At 37.0% G+C, this 20459-nt stretch overlaps 1 protein-coding gene across 12 annotated transcripts in view; it reads left to right on the forward strand.

Annotated features, from left to right (window-relative positions):
- caskb (calcium/calmodulin-dependent serine protein kinase b) overlaps positions 1-17973 on the forward strand; it is a 68795-nt gene extending 50822 nt beyond the window's left edge. For 2 of the 12 annotated variants that reach the window (XM_053497926.1, XM_053497928.1), the window contains 11 exons: positions 99-134; positions 431-469; positions 844-900; positions 1074-1270; positions 4313-4428; positions 9923-10003; positions 10111-10191; positions 10597-10799; positions 10893-10976; positions 11214-11240; positions 16497-17973. In XM_053497926.1, the coding sequence (XP_053353901.1) occupies positions 99-134; positions 431-469; positions 844-900; positions 1074-1270; positions 4313-4428; positions 9923-10003; positions 10111-10191; positions 10597-10799; positions 10893-10976; positions 11214-11240; positions 16497-16673 (1098 nt within the window). In that variant the 3' untranslated portion in view covers positions 16674-17973. The remainder of the gene's footprint in view (positions 1-98; positions 135-430; positions 470-843; positions 901-1073; positions 1271-4312; positions 4429-9922; positions 10004-10110; positions 10192-10596; positions 10800-10892; positions 10977-11213; positions 11241-16496) is intronic. The other 10 variants (XM_053497930.1, XM_053497938.1, XM_053497934.1 and 7 more) reach the window with 8 other exon arrangements.
- Positions 17974-20459: the final 2486 nt, after the last annotated feature.

Raw genomic sequence — 20459 nt, forward strand, 5'->3', positions numbered from 1 at the left:
ATTTAAGGTTGCACTTGAGGCAAACCAGCCATTTCAGAAATATACTAACACTAATAAAAATAAACTTACGAACTAATGGATCCAAATGTTGATTTTAGGACTTGCCAGCAACCATCCAACCTAAAGGACGACAGGTGAGTTTTCTTTAATGACTTCATTGGTTTCTCTTTTAGCTACACTTCACCTGAGTACTTGAGTGTGTGAGGGTTTATGAAATCTGTGTGTTCATCAAGCCCAGTTAAAATGTCAGCTTCTGGTAGTGAGGTTAACTTGTAAGCCCGAATCCAGGCCTAAACATGATGGCGTGGTCTCTTCTTTTAACTAGCATACATACCTTCCTTAAGTCCAGTTGATGTTAGGTTTGTTATACTGTGTGACATGTGCGTGTGTGTGTGCGCATGTGTGCGTGCATGATCCTTTGAACCCTTAGATCTCCAGACCTGCAATCAAGGATAAAATGTCCATGAAGGTATGTATCTTTAGGGGAGATCTGATTATCGTAGTCTTTCCCCGTTAATGTTAATATAGTGAACTCCATCTCTTCCCGTTGGCCTTAACCATTCCTTTAATTTTGTTGCACCCAGTTGCAACAGAGCGGTTTCATTAGGCTTCACTTCTGTAGGTGTAGCTTACTGTTGTACCCAAAACAAAAAATGGTCCTTTGCCCATTTTGCTTCCCTCCCCCTGCTGCCTTAGTCATGTGGTTGTTCTCACAGTCTGTATGATGTAGGCATGTGCCTTTGGGCTGGGGCATTGGCCTGGTTATAGAGGGGGTGTGTGCAGGGGCATGTGTGTGTGTGTGTGTGTGAGACACCGTGGCGTCATAATCTTTTTTTTTTTTAGTGGCTACTCTCCGTATCTGTTGCAAACATCCATCAGTCAGATTCAACAAGGCACAAGGTTTCTCTCAGCTTTTTCTGTTCTGTTTAATGGTGTGCTTTTTGTGCTTTATTTTGTTTTATCTCTACCTATTGTTCTATTCTCCTCTCTGCTTCTTTGCTCCCTTATCTCTACTTTTTTTTTTAGATATCAGTTAGCAACCTGACCGTTAAAATGTCAACTTTTGTCACCAGATATTTGTACGTGCACAGTTCGAATATGATCCCGCTAAAGATGACCTCATCCCATGTAAAGAAGCGGGAATTCGCTTCCGGGTAGGTGATATAATCCAGATCATCAGTAAGGATGACCACAACTGGTGGCAAGGCAAGCTGGAGAACATGAAGAATGGTACAGCTGGACTCATTCCCTCTCCTGAGCTGCAGGAGTGGTAAGCATTATATACTTGTGATGTATTTGATGTGTGATCAGGTGTATATACAGTACAGCTACACAGCTCCTTTGCAAACAGCATATTACCTTTCACAAAGCACATTGACAAATTCAATTCGAATAATAAGCCTATTTTGTTGCTTAAGTGTAGTGTCATGTAAAGTCTAATTTATACAGACAAGCTCTGTTTGCTTGTCCATTAGGGGTGCTCCAATCAATGGGCGGCCGATCAAAATCAGCTGATAATCTCGTAATTTTACAGATTGGTTGGCTCTCAAGTGGCCAATCTCATAAACCGATAATGTTTGTAATGATGCAAGTACATGAGCCGACAGCCTCATCAACATGCCAGTCTGGGAATATTTCCAAGTCTTTTTAAAAGATATAAAATTAGCAATATGCAATGTATTTTCTGAAGCAAGGTGAGGGAACGTCTACCAAAATCTTTTACATAGCAAACTTAAGAACAACGCTGTTAATAATTTAAGTATGAAAAGTTATCTGCAAAGGAAGCAGCTAAATCCTCACCTAAAGCAAAAGCGCTAAAAAAGCAGAGAGTAAGGAGACTAAAACCATTACCACAAAAATAATTATGAAGAGAGAAATAATAAGCGGTTCCCAGGTCTGGGTTTACCTTACCTGACGGCGAGTGACTACTGAGCATGGCTGCACACATTATGGATGATAAGGAATATACTGTCTTTTAAAAATGCAGAAATTCTGGTATTTATAAAGAAATGGCTGCCCTCGCTGCTTACTAATGAGTAGCCATGCTTGTCTCACCAAATCCAAAGTGACTGATGTCTGTGTTTACTTAAAAACCAGCAGTGCAGAGTTTTGATTTGTTATTCACTGATGCAGCTTTGTTCCTTGTGCTGCACATTATAACAAGTGAGTATAGTGGGGAAAGTTACATCTTAGATAAGCATTTTGTGTATAAAAACCCCTTGATGCTATTTAAGTAATGGAATTTTTTTTTTACTTTTAGTCGCGCATAGGCCGTTTGGTTGGTTTCAGTTTCTTTATAATCTACACGTACATTAAATACACAACCAGAATGGAATATGTTTGTTTTGAAATAAATAAAAGTTCTACATTTATGATACTTTCTCAAATCTTAATTATATTTGTGCACTGCTGTTTAGAATAGGTAATTTTACTACTCTAATTATTACACAAATAAACAATGCTACAAAATCAATACAACACTTTAAATGGAAGGTCCCAGTAACCCCACAGACATCCGGGGATCAGTGATGCCTCAAAAACCCTTATTGTCCATAGTGTTTCACTACTGTTGTGTGTGGTGTTTTTTTTTTTTTTTTTTTTGCCAAATTGCTATGATTATATACTTCAGTGGATTCATAGAAAACTCATCTAACAGCTTTACATTCACATGTAAAGCATTTCTAGGCAGAGAAACTCTAAGTTCTAGTTTTTTTTTTAATGTCAGGATGTGTGTATGAGGGTGTCCCCCTGGTTAAACTGAAATTTGTTTCTTTCTCACTTATCGTCAGTCTTATCACTAGGTGATGATGGCCTAATTACTGACATCGGCGTAGACTCAAGATGTAAATATAAAGTAACATTAAATAAAGGACACATTTGAAAAATTTCTTGGAATTTTTTTCTGATATTTTAAAAGTTTAGGCCACCAGTCAAAGGTAAACCTTGGGTTACAAGCGCAATTTGTTCCGGAAGCAGACTCGTATTCCAAAACAAATTTTCTCCTAAGAAATAATGGAAACTCAAATTATTCGTTCCCCAGCCCAAAAAAAAATAAACACATACAAATAATTAATACAAAATATTAATTAAAAAAAAAAAATTTACCTGCACTTTACCTTCAAAAAAGTAAAAATAAATCCCAACAGATAAGTGTTCCATTTAAGCACGCTGTGTGTGTGTGTGTGTGTGTGTGTGTGTGTGTGTGTGTGTGTGTGTGTGTGTGTGTGTGTGAAGCTAAAGTAAGAGGAGAGGAACAATAAGCCTCTCCCGTCTTCCCCTTCTCATCTTACAGAGTAAACCTTTCTTCTCTCTTATTTCAGTTTTTTTTAACGAAAAGTTTTATCGGAAAAATTCGCCAGGAACATCGCTAATGACACTCGTGTGAGCGCATACTAACAGAATCACTGCTGTAAAGTAACACAAACAAAAGAACCTGCACTTTGCCTTTGAAACGAATCGCCATAGAGCAGTGTTTCTGTGTAGAGCAAAGAGTGTGTGGGTGCGTGTGTGTGTGACGCCGAGAGGAGGAGTGGGGGGGGGGCATGGTGTGTAAAGGCGTGAGTGTGTGTGTGAAGGGGCACGGTGTCAAATTACACACGCGCACACATAACGACAGGCTAATATAGAGAGAGAGAGAGAGAAAGAAAATGGATCTTTAACCTCTCTAATGAGACTTTTTTGGCTTTACACGCGCACACAAACACATGTTTTAAGAACACACAGGCTTTTTGCACGCGTGCACGGATGTTGATAATACCAGTGAGAGACAAGCACTAAGACTGAGCAGGGGAGACAATTACTCACAACGCAACGCAAGAGAGAGAAAAAACATTGGCTATTTCTTTGCAAATGGCTGTGCAGCTATTTAGTATGTGTAGGGTTGACGAGCGTCCAATACACACATGTGAGGAATAACAATCTCAGTACTGATCCTTCTTATGCGCAAATTTGGAGCTTAACCTATGCACACTCATATTTGACTTTTTTTATTGTGTAGGGGGGAAAGGAATTGTGTGTACAAAGAGGTTTGACAAGCCAAGAAAAGGACTCAACAGTTTTGGAAAAAATCGAAAACACAATTTCCGCACAAAAAAAATAAAGAAAGAAAAAGAAAAAAATAGTCCATATGCAACAGTTAGAGCTAGGGGACAACATTTACTTAATTAAAAAGGAAATAATATTACTGGGTTTAATCATTATCATTAGGTATTATGTCTCCCTGTTTTTATTGACTGCTGCTTGACAATTGTGTGTTTTGTTGGTTGTATGTAAGGTGTATAAGGTAACTTCAGGTGCATTATGTGTCTCTTAGGCGTGTGGCCTGCTTAGCCATGGAGAAAACAAAGCAGGAGCAGCAGGCCAGTTGTACCTGGTTTGGCAAGAAGAAGAAACAGTATAAAGACAAATACCTAGCTAAGCATAATGCAGGTAGGTCAAAGCAACACAACCGGGCTCATGAATTCATACTAAAGGGTTCTTTTGATAGCTGGAACATTTATCTATTCATGTAGATGTGCTGATGTAATCAATAGAAGTATTTAGCCAAATCATGATTTTTGTATAAGGTAGGTTTCGTACCAATATGCCATTAAATGAGGTACAGTAGTATCCATGTTTGGTGTCATCTGCTATTGTTGCACAGCTATTCTAATGAGAAAGCAAATGTCTCTCTGCCAAGACAAATGGTCATTAGCTACATTCCACACTGCTCACTAGAGTACTCATTCATATATTATTATGAAATATAATGTTAGGTTAATACTGCTGTTTAGTATTGCCACAGGCTGCCACTGTGGGGGCCTTGAGCAAGGCCCTTGAGTATAGCCGCTGTATCATGGCTGATACTGTGATCTGACGCCAATTTCCTAACAAGCTGGGATATGCAAATGAAAAAAGCAGAGGTACAAAAATCAGAGCCATGAGTAAAATTACCTTTGATATACCCAATCAGTCCCTGAAGTGTCACTGAACGAAAGTCACTCTTGAATAAAAGAGATGTGGTCAAGAACACATGAACACGTATGAGTAAATATTTTATCTGCTCTGACGATATAAAAGACATTGGGCTAAATTCCCAGTGCTACATTTGCCAAATACAGTCCTGAGTACTGCTTAGTAATTGGTAAAACAGTCCCTATGGTGAAGCATCATGCGTTGGGGGCCTCTCAGCAGAGACAGGGAGAGTCAGAATTAAGGGAATGATGAAAGCAGCTGAATATAGAGATGCATAAGGAACACCAGTTTCAATGCACATGACTTCAGACTTTGGGTCTCTGAATCCACTCTGGTTCCCCATCCACTCTGAATGAGCTTGAGAGGATCTGCCAGAAAGAATAGGGGAAACCTCCCAAATGCAGAAGTTCCAAGCTCATTGAGATTTACTCTAAAGGACTCAGTGCTTTGATGCCTGTCAAGGGTGCTTTATAAAAGTACTGTATAAAGGCCATGAATTTACATAAATGTAAGATTTCAGTTTTTGATGTGAAATAACTTTACAAAACTTTATAAAACTCGTTCTCACTTTAGTGTACTCTACTGATAATAAAAAAAAGCAAATGTAAGCAATTTTCAAATAAATCTTTAGGGGTCTGAATACAAACTCATGTGACTTATACCTGTATGTGCATTCACCCCCGTGTCCCATATTTTTTTGGATACAGGCTGGAACTATAATGTGTTTTCTTGGAAGTATGTCATCTTTATGCATGATATTTTTTTGTATGATTATTTACGTATGATAGCCCACTATATTGAAATAGGAGGCAGTAAGTACTGTATATACCGTAGTTCCAAAAGTATTAAAATGGCAAGGCCAGTTCTCTTGTTGTTTGCTACACACTGAAGACATTTTTGCTTAAGATCAAAAGATGAATTTGAGACAAAAGAATTTTCTGATTCCTGACATTCAGTCAACTTGGAACATAGCACCTTTTATTTGAACCAGACCATTTGTTAAGTAATCACAAATGTTAAAATTTGTGAAGGACAGGTGTTTCATGTTTCCCAGATGCACCCCGTTTGACTGATTGTTTAAGCAATAGCTCTGGATGTCTCCTCTTTGTTTGAGTCATGCTGAGTCTAAGCAGAAGCATTACCAAAAGGGGAGAATCCCAGAACCAAAACTGAAATAACTGAAATAAGCTACAGTTACACGCCTGGAAAAGAAGAATCCATCCTTCACATGGTTCTTGCAAGCAAGGGATATGCTCAAATAATTGTTTTAAAAAAAGTATGCTAAAAAGAAAGAAACTCCTGGTGTACTAACAACTGAACATCCAAAATTCCAGCCAAGAAAAAACAGTAGCAGTTAATCTCAACATTGTGATAGCTGAAAAAGAAAGCCTTAAAAGAACATTTAGTGATCTTACCAATAACCTTCACAGGGCAAGTTACAGATATCACAATTCTCCATTCAAAGAAGGTTTTAAGGACAGAAATATAAGAGGCCAAACTACAAAATGCAAACAACTTGTCAGCAGTAATATTTGAGCCACAAAAGACCTGGAATTAGGATTAACGTTAATTAAATTAAAAATTAAGCATAAATTATCTGGTTAAGAATGCTATGTCATGTCTTGGACCTACATGGCTTTTTCTGGAGTAAGTTTGCTGATCTTTATTGATGGTGTAACTCATGATGGTAGGTGCAAGGTATTAACCTAGTCAAGTCATTCACCAGCCCTAACAACTAAGCATTCATTTCGCCTCCTAAAAAGGAGAATAAAGGGGAGAATCCCAGAACCAAAACTGAAATAACTGAAATAAGCTACGGTTACACGCCTGGAAAAGAAGAATCCATCCTTCACGTGGTTATTGCAAGCAAGGAATGTGCAACAATATATTAATTATTTACTTAAAGCCATTACTTTTAATAACTTAAACCCGGGTGGTCTACCCTCAAAGGTTCCATGTTGTAAGTTATATCTGGAAATAAAAACTTACATAAGTGACTGGCTTATTTGTTTGTCTACAAAAGTCCAATAAGAATACAGTATTTCTATTGCAATTAAATAGCCTTTAACCTCTTTATGACATTTGCTAGTGTTGCAACTTTTTACCTTACTTTCACATGTTGGGGTTATGCTGTTATTTTGGGTTTATCCTGTCAGACTTAGAATATGATCCTAATCCAGATCTTCACTACAGAGCATCCCAAAAAGTCTATGCACACGTAACTATTTTCAGGTAGTCTTTAAGAAGACATGGTGGTAGATGAAAGCCATGATGTACAAATAAAAGAAAAAGCACCAAAGATCCTTTGAAGGTCTTGTAAATAATAAGTGCAGGTGCAAGGAGAACATCAGATGTGTTAACACGTCGTCATGCTGGATATATCATCTAGGTGATATGTAAATGTAGATTTTGCTTAAAAAAATTACATTCCCCTTTGTATGGATACTTTTGGGACACCCTGTTTATCTCCAAATGTTTGTGGACACCTGACCATCACACCCATATGTGGGCCTTCCCCAAACCATTGCCTTAAAGTCTCTTTTGCTCAAATGTTTCTTTTAAGAGTTAGAATCAGGATTTCCCTTCACTGCAACTAAATGGCCCAGAACTGTTTTATCACGGTTGTTCCCTGTCCCCCAAAGCAGGCCATAAGTTTAATGTGAAACAACTCAAGTGGCACGAACTGTGGCCTCAACCCAATTTTACAATGAATTAATGAATTAATGCTCTTTAGCCTATTCAGCACATTCTCATGTTTCAACCTCGATTGCAAAGCCTCCCCAAAGTAGTGGAGGCTGTTCTAACAGCAAAGCAGGGAATTTATACAGAGTTAATATGATTTTGGAATGGGTGATGGACAGGTGTCTACATACTTTTGGCCATATGGTGGAGTTTCTCTAAGGATCCAACCAAGAAAGCCACATTTAATAATGTCTTCCTAAAGCAACAAAGAAACAAATAACTGCCCCTGTTTTCCACTAAGTCAAAGTCATTGTCTCGTGTGTGTGTGTGTGTGTGTGTGTGTGTGTGTGTGTGTGTGTGTGTGTGTGTGTGTGTGTGTGTGTGTGTGTGAGTGTGTGACAAGAAATCAGAATTTAATTTTCTGATAGTTACATTTGGATAAATAGCTGCACCTTTTTGTTTTGATCCACCCATTTTTCAAGTCATCTTCAATATTAGAACCCTCACCAAAAATCTCCACAGGGCAGATGTGAAGGTATTACAAATGATCAATTAAAATGATCAAAGATGTAAAAAGCTTTAATATAGAGTCCATATCATGAGACTCATCGCCTGTAAGCATCAGAATTCTGGGATTCACAAAGAAGTATAGAGAGGAGCCAAGTTCTGAAGTCAACAGAAACAGTCTCAAAGAGAAATGCATCCAATTAGAGAGAGAGCAACTACATCAAGCAACAAGACAAGGACACTTTCCACAAGAGTGGACCTTTTAGACTGGCCAAGACAATCACCTCCCCCCCATAACCACCTCTTCCCTCAAATAAAGAAATGCAATCAAAGGCTAGGCTAAAGATGCTAACTAAAGATGCATGTTATTTACTTTACTGACTTCTGTTTGTTCTGGTATTTTGCCAAAGGTGCATGTTGTATGTGATGTATATCTAAATGTAAACATGAGGAGATTAAAGATGAAATTCTGATCCGTCATCCGTCTTTTAACCTCAAACCCAAATGTCTTGTGTATAGTTAAAGCAATAGGACTGTCCTTTTTTTTAGTTGCAAATAGTTTGATTTGACTGACTGTGCATGGCTTTGTACTGTCTTTTCTAGTAGTGTCCTTCTGTATCTATTTCTTTGAGCCTGCAAGGCAGTGCCGCAGGCAGTGTTGCTATGGCAGCTCAGTAATATTGTCTATTTAACCAATTTTGATGCCCCACTCCTCTTACCCTGTCCATTTTTCATGCTTTCTCTCCTTAATGGCCTTCTTGCATGTAAGTACAATGTCATACTAATGCCTCCATTTATGTTTTAATTTTTATATGTAATTATAACCCAATTGTCGAATAATGTAAAGAAAAAGCAGGGGAGGACATATTAGAACTTTATGAAGTAGCCCAAAAAGGCTGTAGTCTGCTGCCCAGGGCAGTGTTTTGGTTGCCTAGGAACTTTATTCAATGCCATTGAGGCACATTGCAACCTTGTGGAGTGCATTAAGTTTAATCCTATGTATCAAATGAAAACCTTCTTTCTGTTAAACGTACTCTTGTGCAATAAATTGAAAGGGAAAAAAAAGTTAAATCTGTTTTTCCTTCGTACCTGGGCTAGTAATTTGTCCACCCCTGGTTAGAATCGTGTGCATGTCACCTAAAAGGCAACAGTGTGTTTCTTAGCTCTTACCTTTTATAACCCTGTATGAAGTGTTTTGATGTTCTATTAACCAGTTATATGTTGTCATAGCAATCGAAAAGATGCTGAAAGCTGTAACCACCATACATGCTTTTTCCTCCTTCAGCATCTATAATATACAGAAAATATGCACATTATTTTCTGCATCTTTCATGCAGTATACAGGTTTATTTATAACAGCCAAAAAATTCTATAATTCAACTGGAACATGGTGGAATTTAAATGTTCTCATCTCTAAAACGTCCAATACTTTTTGAAAATGGTATGAATATTTAATAAGAGTAATAATGCATTGTCTTTAAACAGATTTTCTTTATCGTCTGCAAAAACGCTTATTCACAGACCACCATATCACATTTCATGTTTTCCCTTTTTGTGATATTTTTAATAACTTTTACATTTTTGCAAGACACCTGAATATTGAAAATTGGACATTTTATCAATGTCCTAGTTTCAAAATTTCAGTAGTGTATTTTTTTTTCCCATGTGAGTCAAACACACAGAAGGGGATTTTCACCTCAGTGACATCACTCCATATTCTGTCAACGTTCTCATTGTACCAGACAGTCCTACATCTGTTTACTTCTCCGTTCTCCTGCAGTGTTTGACCAACTAGATCTTGTCACATATGAAGAAGTTGTGAAGTTACCTGCTTTCAAGAGAAAAACACTGGTCTTATTAGGTATGTGGCTTTGTGACGGTTTTGTTTATTTGTTTGTTTTGTTTGAGTGGTTATGTCTGCTGTCCTCTTACAGTATATGTTACCCGCTATAATGTTTCTCTGCGCAGGAGCCCATGGCGTTGGCAGGCGACACATCAAGAACACACTAATCGCAAAGCACCCAAACAGATTTGCTTACCCCATTCCACGTAAGTTACATTCTTTAAAGATATTCGCTGGTTGTTGTACCCACCAGGAGCAAGCATTGTAATGGAATTCTAATGAAGTAAAGTATGATAGACTGAAGATTTTAGGTGAGCTAAGAAAAACAGCTAAGTATAAGCTTTTAAATACTGTATACTCTTCACTTCCTTCTTCCTTTATGAAGGAAGTGTAATATTCCCACAAAAGATCTAGTACAACAACCCTCATTAGTGCACCCACATTTGCTTTTATATAATTTTTACTCATTCTTATTTGGCACTTATCTTGGCAGATAGCAGTGTGAACACTGGTGCATGCCATCACAAGTGCTTGTATATTTGTGCCATATACTGTATATCAGGTCTTACAGTTTTGTGTACTCTAATAAAACTTGCCCTAATCTTGTCCAGACACAACCAGACCTCCCAAAAAGGATGAGGAAAATGGCAAGAATTACTACTTTGTATCACATGACCAGATGATGCAGGACATCTCAAACAATGAGTACCTGGAGTATGGGAGCCATGAGGATGCCATGTATGGTACACGTTTGGAGACCATTCGAAAGATCCACGAGCAGGGCATGATCTCCATCCTTGATGTAGAGCCACAGGTACCAGTTCTTTATCCTTTCCTGAATACCCGTTTTGGTATTCTGTTGCTCAGGCTGGTACAGTGTAACTGATAATTCTGTGGTTTTTAACAGGCACTGAAAGTACTGCGGACAGCTGAATTTGCTCCCTATGTCGTTTTCATCGCTGCGCCTACTGTCACCCCTGGTATGAATGAGGTAAGCACTATTTTCCTCCAATTCTCATAACCAAAATGTTTCCCTCTCACATTTAAAAATCCCAACACATTCTTCAAGTTTAAGTTTGCTCCCACTTCTTTTTATTTCAATTTATCAATGCTTTTTTTGCATGCTTTTAGTTCAGTCGATTATTTTTATGATAATACGTTTTTACTTGTTTCTGGCTCATTGCATGCTGCATGTTGTTTCTGTGCGATTTCCTGTCATTGCACTCAGCTTCCAAGGTGGTGCAGAAAACTGCCTGTAAGTACGTGACATGTAGGCTGTGTGTCTAGGCGAGTGTTTAGAACTTTGTTTTGTAAGTCCAGGCTGCAGGATCTTATTCCAGCCAAATAGGAGTCAGTGTTGATTTAGTTGAAATGATTAAACATGTGGAACCAAGAATGGCTCCTGCTTGCTTGGAATAAAAGCCTGTACCTACACTGGCCCTTTGAGGATTGAACTTCCTGATATAATCCATCAATACTCATAAAACATATATGCAGTAATCAAAGTTGACCATATAGCTTTGCTTCTATATGCAGTGTTCACAGTTGAGCACACAAGTTTGCACAGCCGTTGGACAAAATAAAGAATGCAATCTTTTGTAATCTATGGCTCCTGGAAATTACAGCAAAAAAACGTTCACCCTATCATCCAGTCAGCTTATGTCCTGAAAAGTCAAAAGAGTCAAAAGTGCCTGAGAGTCCAAGAGGGCAAAATTGCACCCTGGATTGAATGACGTACTGTACGCTTACTCAAAGCAATACTAGTTAGCTATAGGCATCTGGTAAAGGGGAATTATCTAGTACATACAGTAATGTCCATACATTAGGAATGTTTTTGCACCTTTCCAAGAAAATTAAGATAATTGCGTCTCCTTTTTCCTGTGCCCGAATGTTTTGGGGAGACTAGCTGGAGGTTCTTTTTGTAGTTTTTGAGATGTAATGGGCTGGAAGTTTTGCTGAAAATGCCCGACCCTGATGAATGGTATAAGACCTCACTGGTGACACAAAACCCCTTTGTTGTCTCAAGCATAGTTAAACAAAGGTATGACAAAGGTATCACTGCGTGTTACAGGGATACTGTTAGTAGCCTATAGCAAGTTGTTTATTAGCCTCCCATCATAAATTAGTTTGAGGCTTCATTATTATTAATGTCATTTAGTGGTCACTGCTGTAGTTGGTCTTTTCCCTCAGTTCCTCTAGATATAAGGTCAGGGCCATAATTATAATTATGCAGTCAGTGTCATATATATTATATCAGTATTTGACATCCTAAATATATTTGTATCTGACATCTACTATTTTCAGAGAGTACTATTGGAGCATGATCAACCACTTTGGTTCCCAAAATGTGACAAAAAAAGTTTTGCTTCTGTTAACAATCCAAAAAAAAAAAAAAAAAAAAACAGAAGGGACTTGATTCAATACTGTATATGTATGTTTCAAGATTAATGATAAAATATCTGGGGCTGGCAGCAACACCATTTTCTTATTAAATATCTGCACTGTGGATTTAAATAAGAATAAAATTAAAACTATATATATATTAGGACTATTAGAAGTAATAAAAGACATTGAAACATGGACAATGCAAAATTAAAAAACTCAAATATGCATAATAAGAAAAAAAAATGTATGATCTTTGTTAACCTTATTCACTGTCTTTCCTCTGGACCAAAAATGTGTAAGTCAGTTAAACAAAATGCAGGTGATTCTTTCAGGATAGAAATACAGATAGTCACAGACTGGGAGGAAGAATTACAGCATAGGCAGATATTTTTCTTATTTTGTCAGTCACAGTCTGTACTCTCTTGGTACTCTTTCATTCATTTTAATTTTTATAATAATAATGGACTATGTGCATTAATGTGTAGAACACAGTGCCATCTAATGGTGACACCTTGCAGATTAATGAATGAGGCCTCAGTGGGCGTGTTTACTATGTACAGTATATATTTATATCAAATACCAAGTAATACCAAAAGCTAGTATACCAATTTCAAATTTTAAAAACTTTGGCACTAGTATATAAAAAAAAAAACTTTAAAAGAGCTGACTTTTCTATTGTTTTCATTTTAAATAACAGCAATTAAAAACAGGTTTAGTCAAGTTCAAGTAGTAGCTGAATGGTTTCGCATGATTACAAACAGATATGTTGATAAATGTAAAATACAGTATACCATAAACTAGGGAACGCTGCATGGGTCCTTAATCAGGATGAACAAGAAACAGTTTGGGAAGGATAAGATGCATAAATACCTTAAATACACCATCTTGCTCAGAAAGTTCAAACACCTTTATTAGTCCAGGGGCAAATCTGACTCAATGACACATTTCAGAGCCTTTATCACTATGCAAAGGACAGGAAAAAGTATTTTATTTTACAGTATATCAATCAGTGAAGCACAAAAATAAACACTATAATGTAGTTCGTATAAAATAAATACATCAAGAAAACTAAAAGAAAAAAAACGCTTCCCCTTTTTTGGAAATTGGTCAAAATATATTAAAAAAATTTGATGTATAAAATGTGAGAAGTCTATGCTGCTTTTAAATTTACTATCCCAAAGGTTTTGTCTTTGGAGCAGATGTTTAACTTTGTCTCCTCCTTTTACACACTTGGGGACATCAATGGCTGCCATTTTTAAAGAGTTAGCATTTAGGTGTCGTGTGGTTTTATAATGATTAGAAGGTTTATGTTTGACTACTTGGTTTTTGAGTCTCTGCTTAATTTATTCAATACAAAACCCTCCATTCTATAGACTGCAAACTGCATGTTACACCTTCTACAGCTGTACAGTAATTGAACAACTATTGGTTCGGGCAAGGGGAAGGTACATCCTCACCAGTTTACCTTTAGTGTGGGAGGCCATCTAAATTAGAAAGTAGGAGGATCAGGAAAGTTTGTAAAATAGGATTACTTTGTATTCTATTCCATATTAATATTAGACTGGACTGCTATATTGGGTTAAATAGTATACCTGTCTAATTTTGAGGAGTCGATAGATTTTTTTTTTTTAAGTAACTCATTGTTTAAATCACATATTTTTCCAACCTCTGGAGCTGTCAAAAAGCAAATCATGAATTTCCACACTTTTTGCAAACATTCACAATTCTGTATACAGAAAAAGCAGTAATTCTAACACCATTGTACGAGCATATAGCTTTCATCGTTTTTATCTCATTTCCAGTACTTCTTTTGAACAGTTTTAAAGAAGATGGTTTTCAAATATTATAGCGTTTATTTTTGTACTTTCTTAATTGATGGCACTGTATAATTTCCCTGTTCTTTGCACCCTGATGTAGGCTTGGGTAGTTTTGTGGTTTTTACTTTGCCTAGCCATGGACCATTTAAAGAAGTTGTGCCCTTGTTTATCTTGTGTACTTTACTAAGCAGACATCTTTATTTATTTATTATTTATAAATATGTTGTGAATACACATTGTTGCTAAATATGCAATATTACAAAATATTAGAAATAAATCAAATATTTTGAACATCATTTGAAATCTTCAATCACATGGATGCCTGGTGTCATTAGCCAAAACATTGACCTACTAGTCTAAAAAAATTATTGTTGTTTATAAGAGTAAAATGGCTTCAAACTATGTTTTTTTACCTGCCACTGTTGGACAGACAAGCAGGCTGGTAATCTGTTTATCTGCTTGCCTTTCTGTAAGCTATAGAGGGCACAACAACAAGGTAAAAGGGAAAATAGTCCCTTTCCTAAACAGTAATTTTTCATAAAAGTTTGGAACGTCAATATTTAAAGACAGTGCTTGTTATTGATTTTTTTTTTTTTACGAATACAAAGATTGATTATTAAAGCATCAGATTCCAAAGAAGTTTGGTATTGATGCACTCATCCTCACCAGCTAGGATTTAGCCGGCAGCCAGATGGCTTTTTGCTCGAAACAACATATCTGATTGCTTTCCTCTATGGATGCTAGCAACATCTTAACATGGACTTTACCCTTTCAACCATTAGGCCTACATGCTTAATTGTTAATTCCAACAATGTCGCAACAACCATTGCATTTTTGCACTTTTTCCTTTACATATTATTGTAACCTTTTAAACATCTTGTAATCTTTATGTACTTAACTGTTACATTTGTAACATTGTAATGTTTAACACACAACAATAAAAATAGATAAAATATTTGTAAATTAAATCGAAGGTTTTCTTTAATTATATTATCCGTAGTGTGTGTATACTGTATCAACTGTGATGTAATCAATTAAGTGTGTATGCCAGAGATATTCAAAATCATTCCCAGTTTTCAGGACATATGCTGGCCAGTATAGTAAAGATAAAGTAGAGTTATCAAGTTCAAATATCATAAAGATTAGTCTTATCACAAAACGTTGCAGATTGATAAGGAACTATGAATATGTCTCTTTAAGGCAAACAACTTTATGCTTTATTACAACATTATGCTTTACATTTTCCCCAGCACACATACGTTGCTTGCAAAACTATTAAGGAGATTGCTGAAAAGCTGAAGACAGTCAATCAATATATATTAACTTTCAACATCAGTGGTACAGTAGATTATCCGCAAGATCTCCCCTTGGCATGTGCCATGTAAGTTTTTACAGTTTATGTCATCTCAGGACGTTTTTCCTTACCACTGCCTTCTCTGGGACAAATTGATGAAGCTATAAATGTATACATTATTTTGTAATAGTTGCATTTACATTTGGTACTTTGATTTCCATAAAGCTGCTTAACAACAGTGTCTATTGATAAAAGCACCACAAAAACAAAATAAATTAAATTGGTGTGCTTAATATCACTCTCTCACTCACCCATCGTCTATACAGCTTTATCCTGTACACAGGGTCGCAGGGGGCCTGCAACCTATCCCAGAAGACTTGGGGCACAAGGCAGGGTACACCCTGGATGGGGTGCCAATCCATCTGGGGGCACACACACATACTTTTTCCACACACTGTGCACAATTTGGGAACGGCAGTTAGTCTAATCTGCATGTCCTTGGACTGTGCAAGGAAACCGGTGTACGTGGAGGAAACCCACCAGGCACGGGGAGAACATGCAAACTCCATGCACACAGACCTTGGGCAGGAATTTAACCTGGGCTTAGGAGGTGCAAGGCTGATGTGCTAAATATTTCACTCAAAATTCATCAAATTATAAATAAGGATTATTAGAATTTACAAATTCTGTGTGAGTTGCTTGTAACAGCAGCATTGGGGGCATGTAGGTAGTGTTTTTTAACATTACCTTCAGCAATATTAAAAAAGGCATGCTAAATTTAGCTAATTATTTATGAGGCTTTTATTTTACTTATTCTTATTGACATCATCATCATCATCATAAGGCTGCGGACAGTTTGGTTCCTTAAGATTAATGATTATTTTATGTCTATACTATGACTTATCAGTTTACAGGCTCAAACTCCATCGAAATTCAAAACCCTTGAAAACCTCCTGTAGTTTACTCAGTATGCACTTTGCTCACTGAATTTTCTCCTCCTTCTCTTCTACATCAGGACGAGTCCCTGCAAAGGCTGCAAAAAGAGTCTGAGGCTCTACAGAAGTCCTATGCTCACTACTTCGACATGACCATCATCAACAACGAGATCGATGAAACCATTCAGCTACTGGAGGAAGCCATTGATGTAGTGTCTACCACTGCTCAGTGGGTGCCTGTGTCCTGGGTCTACTAACATCCCCTACGTGCCAGAGTTTTACACTAGTGGCCCAGGCTAATCCTCTTCCTTAATTAAAAAAAAAGAAAAAAAGGCATTATTCTCTAAGACTCACAAACCACTTGTCCATGTGTTGATATCATCAAGATCCTCCTGTGGGACTGCAAAAGCATAGTGCTGTACATATCTAAACATATAAATATATAAATAATAATATAAAAAAAGAATAAATATGGTCCTGTACTTATAGCTAGGGGTTGAACATTTTGTACTTTGTTTTATCGAATGAAAGAGACGGCATCTCAGAGCAATGATGAGCACAGTCAAGTGGTCAGTGATTGGTTGTCGGGTGTTGGGTGACATGAGGGTTCGAGACGAGATGCCCAAACACAGATTTAATACGTGGGCACAGATAGAAGAGAAACCGTGTCCCTTGTCTCACCCAGTAAGTCCATCCTGGTTCAACGTTACATCTCCTGGACATGTTCACAGCGACATGTCCATGGACAGTTGATAAGCACAGTTGGCTCGAGTGCGCCAAATTTCTAGATTCATTATTTTTCAAAGGTACTGGACTGAACATGTTGAAAGGTTGGTGACTTTATCCTCCAGTAGGTCCTTATCCTTTCTTGTAAATTCTTTTGTTTGGCACTCTTAATTTGCACAATGGACAATAGACGGGATGGGTGCTCTCTCTCTCTCTCTCTCTCTCTCTCTCTCTCTCTCTCTCTCTCTCTCTCTCTTTTATCCTAGGATCTCTCTCAATTTCTTCTTGTTTATTTCCCAGTGAATATTTCAGATTGGTTTTAGAGTGCAGTGTGTTTGGTGTTACCAGAATCATACTTCTCTCATCTCTGAAATAACAACATAAAAAAAAAAGAATATTGTGAAAAAGATGTTGGAGAGACACCTATGCACATCCCTGTGACTCTGGAATGCTGGTTTAACCCTCTGAGTGGACAATGTTTTTCATGGCCTGTCAAGTGATGTGTTTGTAAAATTTGTCTTTGAAATTTATTTGTTGTGTGGGTGGGTGGGGGGTTAAGAGAATTTCCTGGAGCTGCCATTTCAGAAATGTGTTGTCTTAAGAGTATTATTCTTTTATTTTCATCCCAGGAAGATGGAGACCAAGGGGATTTTATTGTGTCCGTCTGTTTTCATGGTACATACATTCTTCTGAAATGAAGATTTTTTTTGTGTGTGCATAGACATAAATGAACTCAGTGTTCATATTTCCCTTGTCCTCAGTATGGCTTTTGTAAATAGTTTTCCTTTCATGTGATGGGGAAAAGTAAACTGCCTTTGAATTCATGCAAAAGTGGTTATCTTCTGTTTCTTCTTACAGAACTGGCAGCTGTTTTCACTTGCATGTGGAGGTTTGTCAGTTTAAGATTAGTATCCTATAGCCTGCCATTAATAACCAGACATTTGGTATCATGTTGAAATATTGGGTACTTAACATGCATATCTCTACATAAGTTAAGGAATTAGGTTGTCCCAGCAGATGGCGACATATTTCCATAAAAGTTTGCTGACTTCTATTCTTACATGATGGTAAAATAAAAAAATTCTTCTGCGTTAAATAAAATGTGGGAGAAAAAAACTGTTTTAAAAAATAAACCTGTGCATCAGGTACATAATTAAGGAGATTTATTTAAGAAAAAATGCATAGTGTATGATTGCATGTGGAAATTATAAATTTTTCTAACAAAGGTTTTTTTTTTTTTTTTTTGCATGCCATGTTTTTGGGTAATCAAATTAAGCACTTAAAATTGTCATATTTTTATGGTTTCTATAAATGGATAGATGGATCGTATAAATTACTTGAACTCTGATACCTTCCACTTACAACACTGCCATGATGCGTTATAGTCCTGAATATCAGGGGAAGGAAAAACCTGTACTTTATTCTATATTACTGAAATTGAATACTTGTTCTTTTAAGTAATTATATTTAAAGAAAATAAACACACTTTTTACTTCTTATATTTTATTTAGATCTTCAATGTATTTGTTACAAATCTCAAATTTCTTCTTCTTGTACTTGGTCAGTGGCTGCTTGCTATAGGTTATTTAAATAAGCGTAGTTACTGATCAGATCATTTCAGTTTAGCATTCATTCAAGTTCAGCAACTTGGAGGGGGAAAAGATGGATACATTATATTACTGCAGTGTCAAACTGGATAATGACCATCTGAGGCACTACCTTGGTAAAATGCTTTGGTAAGTTTTGACAATCTGTACATGTTAACTTGACTATATTTGTCTAAGGTTTTAGATCTTTGTTCAGGATAGTGTAGCATGTATTTGGCAGGAAATTTCCAGTATCAATTGAAAATACTATGTATACTTAAGTGTAATACCCATATGCATGTACACTGCCAGGACTAATTGTATTTCAATCAGCCAATACCTGAGAGCATTTGATTGGATAATTCCATCCTAATGTGATGAATGACTAGAATGGGGTTAAAAACATTCCAAAGCATATAAAACCTGGAATGATGATGGAAAGCCGTCAACTAAATGCTTGGTTAATAATGGCTAATAGTGAAAGTAAGAGCATTTCCACACCCTCATCTTGATGAGATACGGGTGTGCCATCAGTGGAAAATACTGTACAATGATAGGATACCATGGTCATTCAGTACACTAGGGTTATCAGCTGACTACAATTTATTGCCACATAACGTTGCCGAGTCTAGACTTGACTGACAGAAGCAACCCTAGATCATAACACTTTAAGCTTTGTTTAGAGAGCACTACGCATGATGGACGCATCGCTTCATGTGCTTCCCTTCTTACCCTGATGCTCTACAATAAGGTCAATCTCAGCTCATCAGACCACATGACATTTTTCCATTGCTCCTTAAGCCCTTTTAAATCTTTAAACCGGGCAGGCATTGATGAGCCTTGGGTGCCCACAATCCTTTAACCAGTGTTTTAGTGTATAGTTGGTTCTCACTGGTTTTCAGCTCACCTGGTGGTGGCATTAATGTTATGGCTGATCTGTGTTGATGACTGCTTCTGTCACAGAAAGTCTACAGAAACACTATACAGAGAAATACATGCAATCTATGTGGGAGTGTCTTTATTAGAATAACTTCATGTAGCAAGATGCTGAGCCAAAACCCACTGCCAACAGAACAAAGTGCTCCATTAAGGGAAACCACCCAAAACAAACAGCTGAAAAAAACCGCTGTATAATCATGAAATGCAAAAAACTGAAAGCAGGGGATATGCAACCCAATAGTAAATGTTGTTTACTTTCATTTACTTAAAGGCTCTATTCAAATATTTTTGCTCATCTAAAGTTTGTGCTGTCTTTTTACAAAGATGCCATGTTGCAAGTTGTTTAAATGTTGAGGGGTGATTCATTTTCGGTCAGGTATTATTGATATGTTAAATAAAAAAAGAATAATGAAAACAATTGTGCCCCTTAGAGGAGACAGCTCCCATGTGTAGTGAGTTTACATCAGCTTTTTTACTTTCGTAAAATCTTAAACACTGGTAATTTTATGTCTAATCTTTCTAATGTTAATCTATCTTACAATCTCTCCTAGTGTAGAGGACTTCCTTTTTTTCCCTTCTTATTTTTTCCCTCCGATTGTTTCCCACATGTCCCATGTGTCCAATTCCCGCTCATTGTGTTAGGGCACTCCCACATCAGCAACAACTACAGTACCAACTAGAGAGGGCATAAGATTTACAATATTTGAATATCAGAAATCTGGCAGTATACTGTCCGTAAAAGTGTTATTAAAAGTCTGTAATATACAGTCACTAAAGCTTCCAAACATACAC

Source organism: Clarias gariepinus, chromosome 6 (assembly GCF_024256425.1).
Source record: "Clarias gariepinus isolate MV-2021 ecotype Netherlands chromosome 6, CGAR_prim_01v2, whole genome shotgun sequence".
Lineage (NCBI taxonomy): Eukaryota > Metazoa > Chordata > Actinopteri > Siluriformes > Clariidae > Clarias > Clarias gariepinus.